Source organism: Camelus bactrianus, chromosome 35 (assembly GCF_048773025.1).
Source record: "Camelus bactrianus isolate YW-2024 breed Bactrian camel chromosome 35, ASM4877302v1, whole genome shotgun sequence".
Lineage (NCBI taxonomy): Eukaryota > Metazoa > Chordata > Mammalia > Artiodactyla > Camelidae > Camelus > Camelus bactrianus.
The window spans coordinates 7,735,094-7,750,404 of record NC_133573.1 but is presented as its reverse complement, the minus strand read 5'-3'; the positions used below and the strand labels follow the sequence as shown (position 1 = coordinate 7,750,404).

Sequence of the window (15,311 nt, the reverse complement as noted above, 5' to 3'; positions counted from 1 at the left end):
AGAAAAGCAAGATTCAAATAGAAAAAATTCAGGATTATGAAAAATGCAGCACACAATTCAAAATACCTACCTATATTGTCATTTAAAAACCCTTCTTAAAAACTTGCACAAAAATTTCCATTTGTCCCTATTGTTTCTAACAAGCTAAAAAAAATTGTTCTTATCTCTGCAAAGGACTTTTCTCTAAACGAGGGGTATAATGTAAATTACACACACAAAATAAAATCAGATAAAATAGATATATTTCCTGATTACACTTCAAAAAGTGTTTTTTCTTTTACAAGATAACTTTTTTTTTTTAACAGAATTTCTAATTTACAAAAAGACACAAAGGGCTCTCTGCACTCTTGAATAAAACATCCGACTCTATTGCTCTGAAGAATTACAAAATGTTAAGCTTATATTTACATAAAGTCTATAAAAATGCAATACTGTCATAACATGATCGGGCCTCAATTACACTGGTCTAAAAATAAGTATTTCCCCAAACCCTCAACAGTAAATGTTTTAAAACTGGTTTGTAAGGCTTTCTCGGGTGTCAAATGTCTTGGCTGTGCAAGGCAAAGGCACGTTTCTTCATAAACCATGTATATTACAACATCCTTGTAATACGTAATCTCTGTCGCTACAAATGGAAGAAAACATGTTTGAGGACTAAAGAGATTAACATACAACTCAGAGATTTATTATGCATGTTTTGCTTTCTGAATTGGAACACACGGTATTATCACAGAAAATCGGCCTCTGAAGATGGTCAATTTTTTTTCATTACACTTACAGCCCTAATAACGAAACAACTTTAGTTTGTTTTATCATAATCACGTAAAAAATGAGTAAGCAACAGACAGGCTACAGGGTATCACTAAAAGCAGCCTTCACACTGCATGCATTTCTTGTCTAGCTTTGTGTCCTTTATAGTTTATCCAGGTGTGGGCTCAGTTCATCCGAGTCCGTAAGTTAACAGTAAGAAACAGCAAGTTAGTTCCCTCCCCCAGATTTAAAATAAAATTACAGCTACAGGAAATTAACTACTCCATCAATGCCAACCGCTGCTCAGATTGAGTCTTTGGTTATGAAGGTAATTTAGAAAGGTCTAATATCCATAAATCAGGCTTTATACTGTGCATTATAATCCATTTTAAAAACAATCCTGTCTTTCTATGTACTTCATATGTCTCGTTCTTACACTAGGGTCTGTCATTTTTAGTACTGTCAGTGACAGAGTCCAATCATTTGTCTCTATTTCTCCAAAGCATTTCTCTTGTCTGTGACTTTCTCCAAACATTAACCACTGACAGCGTTTCTCTACCCATAGAGACACAGCCTAAAATTTCTATCATGTAGTCACCAAGGCAGGACAACAGGGTATCTCCATGCACAACTTCTAGGACAGGAGAGTGAATGAAAATCGGCAGAGTCTCAGTGTAAACTCAGCGATGACAGGGCTTTGGGAAATATTTCCACCTTCTCTTGGTTTTCACTCCTAGGATCACATGCATCCGTCTGCACTGGGAGGGGCTCTGCCTCAGCCGGGCTGGTGGGGGAAGAGACCCAATGAGCTCAGAAAGGCACACTTACGTCATCAGCCAAGGCTGCCGCGCCGTGGAGGATGGGCATGGGGTTCTGCTTCTCGTAGTAGTGAAGCTTCTCATGAATCTGGGAGAAAAAGCAAATGCATCTAAGTTCACCCACTGGCGAACAATCCGAGACATTTAAACCCTGCAATCATTTTCAGAGAAATTGATGTCCTGAACATTCTAAACAAACATTACCTACTTCTATAAATTGACAGATGACAAACAGGTGTGCTAATTCATCTATTGCTGTGGTTTGGCGTTTGTAATGTGAAGTCCAATGGGAGAGAAGTCATCATTACACTGAACCCACGTAAAAATTCAAACTTTGTCCCCCGCCCCACCACCGCCAAATAAATACTAGCTTTATAAAATCTTTAATTTCTAAAACATAATTGCTTCAATACTTCAAGCAGTGGTTGTAGGTTATATTCCTGCTAAAAACATAAATGATGATTAAAGCAAAGCAAGAAACTGGCAGTCACATTCTGACCGTTTGGTTTGTAATAACGGCCAAGAGCAAAGAAACAGGTGCTGTGCGGACCTGAGTGCCAGCACTCCAGGAACACCTTACCAGGCGCTGGTCCCTTCACTTATTATTCCTTTCTTCTTTCTTCAAATTGTCAGCTTTCCCCCTAAATTCAGATTTCTCCAGAACAAAGGGATTTCTCCTAACTAGAGGCATTTCTCATAACTACTGAGCTTCAATATTGTACATACTGTGAAACAGTGAAATGCTATTAACACAAGATGATTTCGTCCTTCATTTCCCATCACCAATGCCCAAGAAACACAAAGGCGAAAGATAAATTTCAAGGCATCACAAGACAAACTGAGTCCCTTTAAAAAACCTAGAATTACAATTAGGAGATGAAAGGTGCTTTGACAAATTCGTTGACTGTCGGTGCCTAAGTTTCATCTATTTCAGCCTTTATACAGGTGCCCTGAAAATTTTATGCTTGAAAATGTACTTTATCCTCTTCTTATTTACAGTTGAGGGAACTGACCCCCCTATATATGAAAAACAGGTGTACCTCACGATTTCCTGTTTTTAATAGGTTTCAAGTAATACATTCTTTAAATTATACTCAAAGCGGATCAAACTCTCTTGTAAAAAGCCTGGAAGATCGATTTTACTTTGATTAGCCAGATGTCATTGCTAAGAGAGGATTCTATTACCTTTCTGGCAACCTGGTCCATAATGCAGAGCATCAGGGAAAGAATTTTGACACTTATGATCTTACCAGAATGATTAGGGCAGCATCTTTACGTAATATCTTGGAAGCTTTCAACATTTATCATAGTCAGGTAATAAACAAATGTTAAAGAATACATGCTATGGAATAAGGAACAGTGGACTTGAGAAACACTATTCAAGTATAAGTTAAAATAAAACCAAGCACCCTAAAAGCTAAATCAATTCTGCTTAAACAATTATCAAGAATTAGGTCACCGGAACATATACTATCATAGAAAACTGAAATTACCCTCTCAGGAAACTCATCTCATTTTATTGCAACGACCTGTTTAAAGGTCTGCTTTCTTGCAATAATAAACACCAAGGTTGCGTAGGCATCACAAGGCACTTACCACGTGCCTGCACTACCTGCGTGACAGTCATCAGCACTGCTACTGCAGTCTGCAATGCGTTTATTATTTTAGTTCTGTAACCCGCCACAAGAACACTGAAAGGGAGATATAGCGCTGTCATTCCTTTTTTTTTTAGGTAAACGGATGCACAGGAGTTGAATACCTCGCTATGCTCCTACAAATAGTCAATGGCAGAGCTGGGATTTAAAACTCAGGCCATCTGGCTCCGCGTCAGGGCTCTTCATCACATTGCTCTCCTGCCTCTCAGACCAACATCTCCTGCGCTCTCCCCACTGACCTCACTCACTGATGAATGAAGGTGACGGCAAGGCGGCTGGCTAGTTCGGCGACAAATCCTGATGGCTGTTTCCAATGACTGCAGGATGGTTGGCAGGTCCTGTCCACCCCCTCCCTCTTATTTTTCCTTTCCTACGGCTTCTGATTTTTCCAGAGATATCAAACTACTGTAATAATAACCTCAAATTACATGCCCCAAATCAATACATTTTTTCTCCATTTGATCTGCTTCTTCTGAGTGGCTTTTAGAAACAGGTAGCTTCCTCTTTTGACATCATCTTCTCTAGATCTTCACCCAAGTAATATAAGAGCCCACCTCTCCCTTGCCCATCCCTGGACTTTGTATTGTATCAAGAAAAATTGAAATGTTTTTCGAGAATTTCCAAATGCTGGCAAATCCTCTGTCCAGCTGTGTGTCACTTCAGTACATAATTTTAAAAATTAAGTCAATAGCAAAGTAAAACTTACTCTAAATAATTCTGAACTGTTCACTGTTACCAAAAATATTGAAATTCTGCTTTGTACTAGGATTTATAATACTAGGAACAAAAAATTAAAACCAAACTGATTTTTAAATTCTAATATAATAAACAGGTAACATGTACAGACTTTACCCCAAGGTTGTCCAACAGAACTTTCTGTGATGTTGCAAATGTCCTCTGCTTGTCCAGTGTGGTTTGTCACTAGCCACATGTGGCTTTTGAGTACTTGGACTGGGGCTAGTGTACCTGAGGAATCAGATTTTTATTTTAATTAATTTAAAGGTAAATACCCACATGCGGCTAGTGGCTTCCACACTGGATAACAGGGCGTCGCTTTATATTATCCAGTCTGTCGTTTCCCCTTATACTACAGAAAAGTTCACTCTGATACAGTTTGGCAAATTTCCTTGAGTTGTAACACTGTGGAAGCCAGTAAATGAATATATAACCAGACATGGCTTAATTATCAATAAGGCAAATTAACATCTCTTACTAAATACCGTGCAGAGCCAAATCTGCGAAATTTCATTTACTTTAACTAAACCGTTTCCTCTGCAGATTTAAGTAATAAAAGTGGACTTCATTTTTCTCCCTTGATCAACAAGAGCTGAGGAGAGAAAAGATTTAGGGTAAAAAAGTCTGGAGAGAAGCAAAGGCTCTGGTTACATTAATTTCAAATGATACAAAAATATGCAGTTATTCAAAATTAAGACCCTAAAATAGAATGGCATGTACTACAATGTTTAAAATACACTATTAAGAAAAAAGGACTGGTAGGGAGGGTAGAACGCATGCTCAGCATGCATAAGGTCCTTGGTTCAATCCCCAGTTAAAAAAAAAAAAAAAGAAAAGAAAAAAAGGACAATTCAAAACATATACACTTGCTCTATTCAATAGTTTCCATAAGGGTTTGCTTTTTCTATATTTATACTGATTGATTTCTACTACATTTATAATCAGAAGAAGTCAGTTCAAATAAAAATCGTTTCTGTAAGTAACCAAGTCTTATCAGAAAGCTGTAAGTACCTTCATCTATAAGTCACATCTTGAAAATAAATGTCCAATTTTTGCCAGGGAATCTGGTGCCAATAATCTAATTTTAGTACATGTACAGCAGAAACTGCTTTAAATAAAGCTTCAATAACAAAAGTATAAATAAAGCTTGGCTAGTCTCAGCACAGTCATGTTTTAAATCTCCCAATGATGAATAAACTGAAAAACACAATCAAGGTTATTGAATGACATTAAACGACTAAAGACCCATCCTCCCATCCCCTTCTCCTCCCTCTCCTGGCAGGGAAACGTTATGCTGAAAGTGCTGGATGCACTCCCATACATGTTTTTAAACATATATACATCTATAAACAATACATGCTATTCTATTCACAATAGCAAGGAAAACAACCTAAATGTCTACTGACAGATGGACAGATAAAGAAGATGCATTATGTGTGTGTCTATATAGACACACACACAAAACAGAATATTACTCAGCCATAAAAAAGAATGAAGTAATACCATTTGCAGCAACGTGGATAGACCTAGTGATTATCATTCTAAATGAAGTAAGTCAGACAGAGAAAGACAAATATTTGATATCACTTATACGTGGAACCTAAAAAAGTGATACAAATGAACTTATTTATGAAACAGAAATAGACCCACAGACATGGAAAACAAACTTATGGTTTCCAAAGGGGAAAGGGGGAGGGGTAAACTGGGAATTTGGGATTAACAGATACATACTACTATATATAAAATAGATGAACAATAAGGGCCTACTGTAGGGAACTATATATCTAATGTCTTATAATAACTTATAATGGAAAACAATCTGAAAAAGAATAGATATATATGTAACTGAAGCACTCTGCTGTACCCTTGAAACTGTAAATCAATTCTAACTAAAAAGACAATACATGCTATTACTGTTTTAAATGTACATAAATGGCACTGTTTCCTTTACAACTGGATTTTTCATTCATTACTATATTGAGATATCTGGGTTGATACATGTACATCCAGTTCACTCATTTTGACAGCTATATAATATTCCATCATATTAATGAACAGTAGTTTATCCATTTTTAAATTGAGGAATACTCTGGTTGTTTCCACTTTTTTGCTATTAAATATCCTTCCACATGACTCCTTCCTTCACTGGGGTGGATGCCTAAAAGTGTTTCAGTGTTTCCTGTGTCCCCGTCCCCTTGCTAATGAAATGGATATGAAATGGAAAATGTCCCTAAGGTTTTAATGTGTATTGTCTCCTATCTGTGATTTGTCTTTTTAACAGTTCCCAAGGAAGAGGCAAGTGCTCTCCAGTATCAATTCTCTCCCTTCACAGGAACTCAACTGGAGCTAGAAAGTGGAGGCCAAGTCCAGGGCTACTTTCTTAAGACATCCACCTTCTCCCCTCACCCTGCAGTGAGATTAACACCCATGATTGGTTGACAAACGGGAGACCTAAGTGTAAGTTCTAAGTGTCACTTCTAGGCAGAGGCCTTGAAGAAACCAGTCTTGCTTCCTCCATACTCCTCCTTTCCTCCAGCTGGATGTGGACTATGACCAGGACCTTGAGAGACAGCAAAGTCACCAGACGGAAGGAATCTGAGTCCCCCAAATACCTTAGGGACGAAAGGAATGCATCAGTCTCAGTCTCGCAAATCCCTCTTAACGGTGACTGAGTGAGAAATAACCCTCTATGGTCCCTGAACTATTAAGAGATTTGGGACTAATAGTCAACTGTTCAACTGGCCTTAAATAAGACAGCGGCCCTTGGCAAACCAAAGCCATTTTAATGCAGCCAAATAGATCAAGCTTTTTCTTCATGGATATGCATTTCATTTCTTAAGGGAACATCCCCTTTCCTAATGTAATAAAGAGCTTCCCCTGTGACTTCTTTCAAGTTTGACAGTTTTACTTGGTACACTGAAGTCTTTACTCACAACCTACAAGGAGCTCTTGACGTTTATCTTTTTCCAAAAAGATCTGATCCTTCCACACTGATGGGTAATATGACTGGCTACTTACCAAACTCCCACATACGAGGGTCTGTATCTGGGCTCTCTCTTCTGTTCCTTGGTTTGTCTCTCTAAACCTATACCATTCCTGTATTTTTATCTATACACTCCTGACATTTAATAAGGCAAAACTTCTTGGCCCTTTATTCTCCCGCAAAGCTTTCTAGATCCCACACTTCACAAAAAACCAAACTGGCATGGCGGCTTAACCTCCTTAACTCTCTGCATTCTGGGCATTTTCCTGAAATCTATCTCCTAATTCACTTGGCTGTCTTAGGCTGTGTCTCATCCCTGAGGAACCCACCCACCAAGTTTTTGGGGTTTTATTTTTGTTTTTTTTAAATGACTATACTTTTTAATCCTGTAGTTCTGACATCTCTTCTGACATCTTTCTGTTCTCTTTTCCCAGCACCTAGTGTTTTATAATTGAGGCCTTCTTTTATGGCTATATATCAGTTTAAATGCACTTATTTTATAGGCTGTAAGACTTTTATTATATAGAGTGCTTAGCTGTTAATCTTGCTATCTGTGACGCCTGCTGACAGGAGGCTGAAGATAAACTGTTTTCTCAAATGTTCTGTAATTTGGGGTTGTTAGTGAGTCTTCAGTGGGGCATTATATGAGGGAATTCCTGGGTGAAAAGTAGATCTTTTCAGAAATATTTTTTATTTGCTTCCGATGGGTGACCTTGGACTATCGCTGGCCCCTTTGCTAATTTCACAGTTCAGGACTCTTGGGTTTTGTAGAGAAAAAAAACCCTCCAACCCCAAGTCACGGGCCAACTGGTGCATGGTTACAAATTCTTCAACTAGACTTGCGTCTGCTCCTACCTAATCCCGGGAAAAGCTAGGCCAGATTCTTGACCATCTCCCAAGAGAGGTACCTGGAATTTTTCTCAGCTTCTCATTCACTAACAGAGTAACTAACCCTAGAAAAGCAGCCATTCTATGAGCGTCTCAGTACCCATTCCCCACGTTGGCCACGCCCAAATGTCAGGAGAGTGACCCCTCCCCCACTGCTGGCCAATCTCTCCAACACAGCCGCAACCTAAACTCAAGCAATTACCTGTAGAGCATTCAGTTTCCTCTTTGTTTCAAGAAAAAGTGGATTTCCCTTACTTTCTTACAAGCTAGTAATGCAATTAAAGAATGTTCGCAATTACTCCTCCAGAATTTCTAAGTACTTACTGTAGGAACTAGAAGGCTGGGTTGTTTATGTAATGTTAATTAATTCTGGCATCTAACAAGATAGCACCCAGTTTCCTTGTGCAAAACTATTACAAAAGGAAAAAAAATCACTTTTTACTTCCAGGAGGAGATTCTAGGTACCTTTATACTTAAGCTATCATGAGCTGTTATGGTCATTTGACTTGCAAGATCCATCCTGGTTTCTACATGATCTCAATGTTTTGTTTTGTTTTGTTTTGTTTTGTTTTAAGATGCAAATAATAGTTCATCTAAGTTGCACAAACTTTTGAATGAAAATTACTTTTGCGGGGTTAAAGGAGATCCTTCAAATGCTTTTGTCTTTAGACCCTCCTCTGTATGAGGTAGAGTTTATGAGCATACTTTTGCTTAAAGCACAGTTAACAAACAGAATTTTGAGGCTGTGACTTTACTCAAGGGGCACAGCCAGAAAAGGGCAAAAACAAAAACAAAAATGCCTTCCCATAGGAAACCCCTAGGACCTCCTGGTACTCTGCCTGCAATTCAAGCCAGAGCATCTATAACACTGCTGCAAAGATGAATAACACTCATAAGGGACATGGTATAAAATGGTTACAAACACCAAAGACGGTTTTTAGGCTTAAATTATAAAAAGCAACAAACCATCAACCTTTTGATTTTGGTTAACTACATAGTGATTTTATTTGAAATCACTTCCCAGAACCTTCTCCGTAGATCAGATTCCTTGAGTTCCCAGAACAATATTCTACAGACAGTAGCCAGGGCATTAAATGTTCCTTTGGAATGTTTCAGCGATTCAACAAAAACTGAACTTGAATTATCCATTCAGGAAGTATATAAATGGTCCAATGTTTGTACATACCACTTTGATTTCTCCTGTCACAGCACAGTGAACAGATGTGCCCTTTTAAAAACCTGTTTTTCAGTAATAATTGAAGAACTGGAAACTGCTAAATATTTATCAGGGGTTGGTGGATATTATTACAAATGGCAAATGGGGTGGTGTGAGATCATGAACTTGGACAAGTTTCAGTACGCAAGCAGCAATCAACGCTGTCATGGGCTTGTTTGTAGTTTACATTTAAACGAGCAAGCACTATAATTACAGACTTAAAAGACAGTCTTTTAGGAACAAAAGATGGAGTAAGTGGTCTTAAAAAGTGGCAAACTGCATACCTAGGGTGCACGCTGGGGGATGGGTGGTCCTCCGCAGATCACAGCCTCCTGGAAGCTATATGCAAATTGTTTGCATGTATTTTTCTAGGAAAATATTAAATCCAAAACTTCCACCAAAAACTCAAAGGGGTCTAGGATCCCAAGAAGGTTAAAAACTATTATTTTAGGGTCCCAAATACAGATGGATGACTCATGCCAAGAGGTTTAGACCTTATCAAAAAAAACAAACAGACAAAAAACAACAACAACAACAAAATGCTGTTAGAGAGGAGAGACAGTACCTGATCTGTGCTTCCTTCCGTTTCCCTTGTAGAAATCGGGGGAGGGGGATGGAAACAGGAAACCAGTTAAGAAATTCCAAGGGGCTTGTCACTGCTCCACACAGGTTACTTTTAAGGTTCCTTGGCCTTTCCTTCCTTCCATGCAGCAGCTCAATGGACTCCATCACCTCCCAGCAGCCACCACAACTACCTCCATCCCCAGTCTGCTGTGAAGTGGGACAGACACTCCCCCACAGTATCTGCAAGGGATTGGTTCCAGGAGCCCCCGCGGACACCAGCATCCTCAGATGTGCAAACCCCTTATGTAAGACGGGGTGGTACTGGGAGTACAGCTGGCCTTCTCCATCCTCGGGCTCCCCACCCGCGGGTTCCCCATCTGCAGATTCCACCCCAAATTCCCAGCTGCTGTTTTTCTTGCTGCCCCCAAAGATAAGCATATAGGTTCATTATGTTTTAGGGATTTTATTGCTACTCACATGGGGAAAAAGGACAAGGGCAAAGAAAAAAAAAATGAAGACTGTATAACATTTTCAGCTGTTAAAAATAAAGTGTCAATTTAATTTATTAAGAGCCTTGAGTTCAAATATATCTAGGTTTAAATCTCCAGTTCTGCCCCTTACATGCTGGTTAGACAATTTACTTGATCTTTGGATGGAATGTTTATGTTTCTCCCCAAATTCGTATACTGAAACTGATTCCCCATGTGATGTTATTAGGGGGTGGGTCCTCTGGGAGGAGATTAGGTCACAAGGGCAGAGACCTCCTGAATGAGAATGGTGCTCTTATAAAAGAGACCCCAGAACCCCTCACCTCCTTTCCACTCCATGAGGACATGCAACAAAAGAGCAATGTCTATGAATCAGGCCCTCGCCAGACCTCAGATCTGCTGGCACCTTGACCTTGGACTCCCCAGCCTCCAGAACAATAAGAAATACATTTCTGTTGTTTATAAGCCCCCCAATCTACATATTCTGTTAAAGTAGTCCAAAGGAACTAAGTAACTTTCTAAACCTCAGTTTCTTCATATTCCGAATAGGATAATAATAGTACCAACTACATAGGGTTATTGCAAAAATTAAAATAACCATTAAAAGAGCTTCATGGTGTCTCTAGAAAATAGAAAATACCCCATACTTGCCAGTGTATGTCCTGATTCTCCCTCAGACCCTCCTCTGACATTCCCAGGGAGAGGACACGTTAGTTTCCCCTTGATACATCACATCACACACGTGTAAGATACGACGGATGCCTAAAGATAAAATCAAGGCAGAATTACTACCTCTGCTCAAGTGGAGAAGATGCATTTCTGAGGGACACTGAACTACACGACATCCCCTTACCATTTCTTCCAAAACGAAGTAAAAGAAAAGGACCTCGACGAAGGCAGTGACCATGGGGTTAAGAGAGCCTGAGTGGACACGGGAAAGGCAGAAGGTAAGTTTGACCACAGCAAGCATCAAGTGATGGACAGAGTGAAAGATCAGTGCGATTTCCAGGCAGGATGTGGTTTGTGATGAAAAATGTGGATCCGTCCATTTAACTTGTGCTAAAAAGGACCTGTCTTAAAGCAACCATTACTCTAGTTACCCTGTTCCTAAAGGAGAAAGTTCTTTGGGGAGAATAAAGGATGAAATCCTCACACAGAAAAAAAAGTTGAACAGCCAGATGGAAGGGTTCTCGGGGAAAAGAGTAATCATCAGAATTACTGCAAAGACCATTCAGAGCTAGCTACCAGAGTCAGCGACCATCTCCCTGTGGGGATTTAAAGACCTTTTGCCCACCATCCCAAGTTCTGTCAAAGCTGACAAGGAAAATGCAACATTTTGAGATGAGCTGGTGTCTGGTAGGGAACGTGCAGAGTCCACTCCAACGTGACCGGGTGGAAATGAGTGCCAGCCAGGAAGCAGACTTCACTCGCAGCGGAAACACCCAGCGGTCATAAATTAGTTGTCATTTCCTCACTCAGATCTTTCCGTGCCACTGCAACTGGCTGAACCGTGGGTGTGAAGCCCACGGGTACAGGGAGCCAACAGATCTTTCTTTAGTTCATAAATGAAGGTTAAAACTGTTACCAATTTCGCCTTTTCCCCATCAATCAAAATAATTGTATGTAATAATTACATTTATAAATTTTTCAAATATATCCAATTCGGTCATAGTATATTATCTTTTACATTAACTACTGGTTTCCTTTTACTAACATTCTTACTTCTGTCTCATGAGCTGAGGTTGACCTGTAACTTTCCCTCATTGTAGTGGTACTGCCTGGTCCTATAAAGGTTGTATCAAGTCCCATGGAAAGAGAGAGGCATCCTCTCTTTACTCTATTTTCTGGAAGAATATGGCGAAGACTGGAATGACCTGTTCCTTGACACTTCGGTAGAATCCATCAGTCAAGCCTTCCGAGCCTGGTGGCCTCTTTAATTTTGAACTTCCTGATTTTTCCTAACAATTCTTACATTACATTCCTAGAAATTCTTACGTTTCACCTAAGTTCTCAAATTAATTTCTCTAACATTATTCATAATATTCTCTACTGTTTTTAAAGTATTTTATTTATTTGTTATTGTATTATTTATTTTATTTTGGTGGAAGTCAGGGGAAGCAATTAGGTTTATTTATTTTTAGAGGAGGTACTGGGGATTGAACCCAGGACCTCGGGCACGCTAAGCACACACTCTACCACTGAATTATCCCCTCCCCCCTTATTCTCTACTGTTTTAATCTCTGCTGGATCTGTGGTATTCCTCCTTTCATTCGTTTTTATTTGTACCTTTTTCCCTTTTCCCTCCATCTGGCTATAAGACTGTCTATTTCATTAGTCCTTAAAACAACAGCAACTTTTGCCCCGACCGGTCATCTTTATTTTCCATTTCACTCCTTACCACGCTTATCCTCACTATGTCCTCCCTTCTACTTGAGGGGAGTGAGTGAGTGTTCTGTTGTTCTTTTAAAATTTCTTTAGCTTTTTTTTTTTAAACTTTTTTTATTGAGTTAGTCAGTTTACAATGTTGTGTCAAATTCCAGTGTAGAACACAATTTTTCAGTTATACATGAACATAGATATATTTATTGTTGGGTTTTTTTTTTTTTGGCTATGAGCTACCATAAGATCTTGTATGTATTTCCCTGTGCTATACAGTATAATCTATTCTACATTTTGAAATCCCAGTCTGTCCCTTCCCACTCCCTGCCCCCTTGGAAACTGCAAGTTTGTATTAAAATTTCTTAAGCTGACTGCTTCATTCACTATTTTTTATCTTTCTTCTCTTCTAACAAATGCATTTCAGGCATTTTATGAGTGACTCCTTAAAAACAGTCCACCTTTTGGGAATCCCCAAGTCTTGATATATAAACATCAGCATTCAGTTCTAAGTCCTTTTTAACTCTCAGTATGATTTCTTGTGTGGCCTATGAGTTATAGAACCTCATTCTACGCATTTTTAAGTTTTAAATATATGGGAGTTTGTTTTTCTTGTTGTTAACTAACTGCCACCTTAAATGCACCAGAGCTGGTGTTCGTTATTTATCTATTTTTTCTGAGGTCTTTGGCGGGGGTACTGGAGCCAGTGGACTACATTTCCCAGACTCCCTTGCGTGCTGTTGCCCTGAGAAGCCAACTTCTACAGTAATAAATTTGAGTTCGCCCTTTTAATTCTTTCAACCTTCTAACATGTCTGTAACCATTCCCTCCTCGAAATCACCTCTGTCTGAATTACTTATCGTGATTTTTTTTCCTAAAAAGACTCTGGCGAAGGGCCAGAGAATAGTCTTTAGGAAACCTAGTATTTGACATTTGTTGAGTCTTGCTTTAAGGACTTCTACATGATCAATTTTTATATGTGTTCCATGTGTTGAAATCCTACTGTGATGAAGAAGTTGAATCAGCTCTCCTTAATAAAATTTCGCTTATTTATTTTGAGGCTATGTTGTTGCATATATGCAAATTCAGAAGCAAATGGTTTTCAGTTTATTTTACAATGACCTTTTCCATCTCTAATGCTATAATGGTATTTATTTCAAAGCCTCTTCACTTTCTTTTGGTTTAATGTTTGCTCTAGAAATCAGTTTCTATCTTTTCAAATTAACGCTTTTCATGATCTTATATTTCAGGCATGTTTCTTATACATAGCATATAATTAAATTATATTTTTAAACAGTCTATCTCTGAGCTTTTATTAACTTAAAAGCTTAGTCACTTTTATATGTACTGTGACAACTGATATGTTTGGACTTTATTTTTACATCTCACTGTGTTTCTACTTGTACTACTTTTTCTTTTATCTTGCTTTTACTTTTGTACCGACCGCCTCATTTTTTTGTTGTTCTTTTTTTTCTTTTTTCTTCTTTTTCCCCCCTCTCCTACTGGTTTGAAACTTACCATCTCTATTATGCTTTTAAAGGGTCACCTTTCATTTTTCCATGCACATTTAATGTGAGTAAGTGAAACACCATCTTAACCTCCACCAAAAAGCACTACGTGGACTTTAGAACACACCCTTTCCCTCCCAACTCAAACGCTATTGTGTCCAAATGCGGTGCTCACGCATGATATCCCAGCTCTACTTTTATTTTAAACGGCCAAATCTGACATTTTAGAAGTTATCATCAACAATGTTGGTTTAGACTGACAACTGGTTTGGTTCAGGTTGGTTAGACTGATAATATTTTTCTTTGATCATCAATCCTTCCAGCATCTCAGGTCATCTATCTCCATTCAGGATTCCCTTCCTCCCTCAATTCATCCTTTAGAAGTTTCCTCAGCCTTACGTTGACCAGCCCTTTCTGTTTCCCTTATACAGCTGACTCTTGAACAACGAAGAGGCTAATCCACATATAACTTACACTGAGCCCTCAGTATCCATGGTTCGTCAGCATCCTTGGATCCAACCAACCACAGACCGTGTAGTACTGGAGTATCCACTACTGAAAGTATCTGGGTATAAGTGGCCCCGGGCAGTTCAAATGCAATTTTCAAGGGTCAACTGTGTACCACTTTTATTTCACTTTAGTTCTTGAAAATAATTTTCTAGATCTGTCTAGACTGATAGTACTTCTAGCACTTATTGAAGATTTTTCCTACCTTCTGGCTTATTTTTTTTTTTTTTCAAGAAGTCCACTAATGGTCAAATTGTCATTCTTCGTCCTTTCTCTCCTGATCCTTTTATGATCTTCTCTTTCCCTTTAGTGCTGCTCTGTGGTTTCATAACCATGCACCTCAACATGGAGATACAGATGTATTTTTTATTAATTTTTGAAACGTATGTATTTGGGGGGATACACTATGCTTCCTGAATCTGTGAAGTCCTGGCTTTCCTTCAGTCCTGGAAAATTTGTAGCCTTTCTAGCTCCTGTTTCTTTAGATATATTTTAAAGCTTAGTAATTCTCTTCATCTCTATATACGCTGAATATAAGCCACTAAATCTACTGAGGTTTTTATTTCAACAATTACATTTTTAGAAGTTCCATTTTCCACTTAGTTGTGCCTGTTAATTCCCAATACTCTCTCACTGCAGCTCCTCTTTGCGACAGCATTGTTCCTATCTTTGCTTCCTCCCTTTTAGTTTCTAATTCAGGTAACAGGCTTAGAAAGGTGTTCTCTGACATCATTACATAACTGTTATGTAATAAAGCCTGATCACTCCGAGCTGATTGAAACAACGTCAGCATTCCAGCATGGTTGCACAAGATAAATTGTTA

At 38.7% G+C, this 15,311-nt stretch overlaps 1 protein-coding gene across 4 annotated transcripts in view; it reads right to left on the bottom strand.

The window, feature by feature from the left end:
• Nucleotides 1-15,311, bottom strand: part of MPP7 (MAGUK p55 scaffold protein 7) — a 223,151-nt gene that overhangs the window by 92,885 nt on the left and 114,955 nt on the right. For all 4 annotated transcript variants that reach the window (XM_074358452.1, XM_074358455.1, XM_074358451.1 and 1 more), the window contains one exon: nt 1,579-1,656. In XM_074358452.1, coding sequence (XP_074214553.1) covers nt 1,579-1,656 — 78 coding nt within the window. The remainder of the gene's footprint in view (nt 1-1,578; nt 1,657-15,311) is intronic.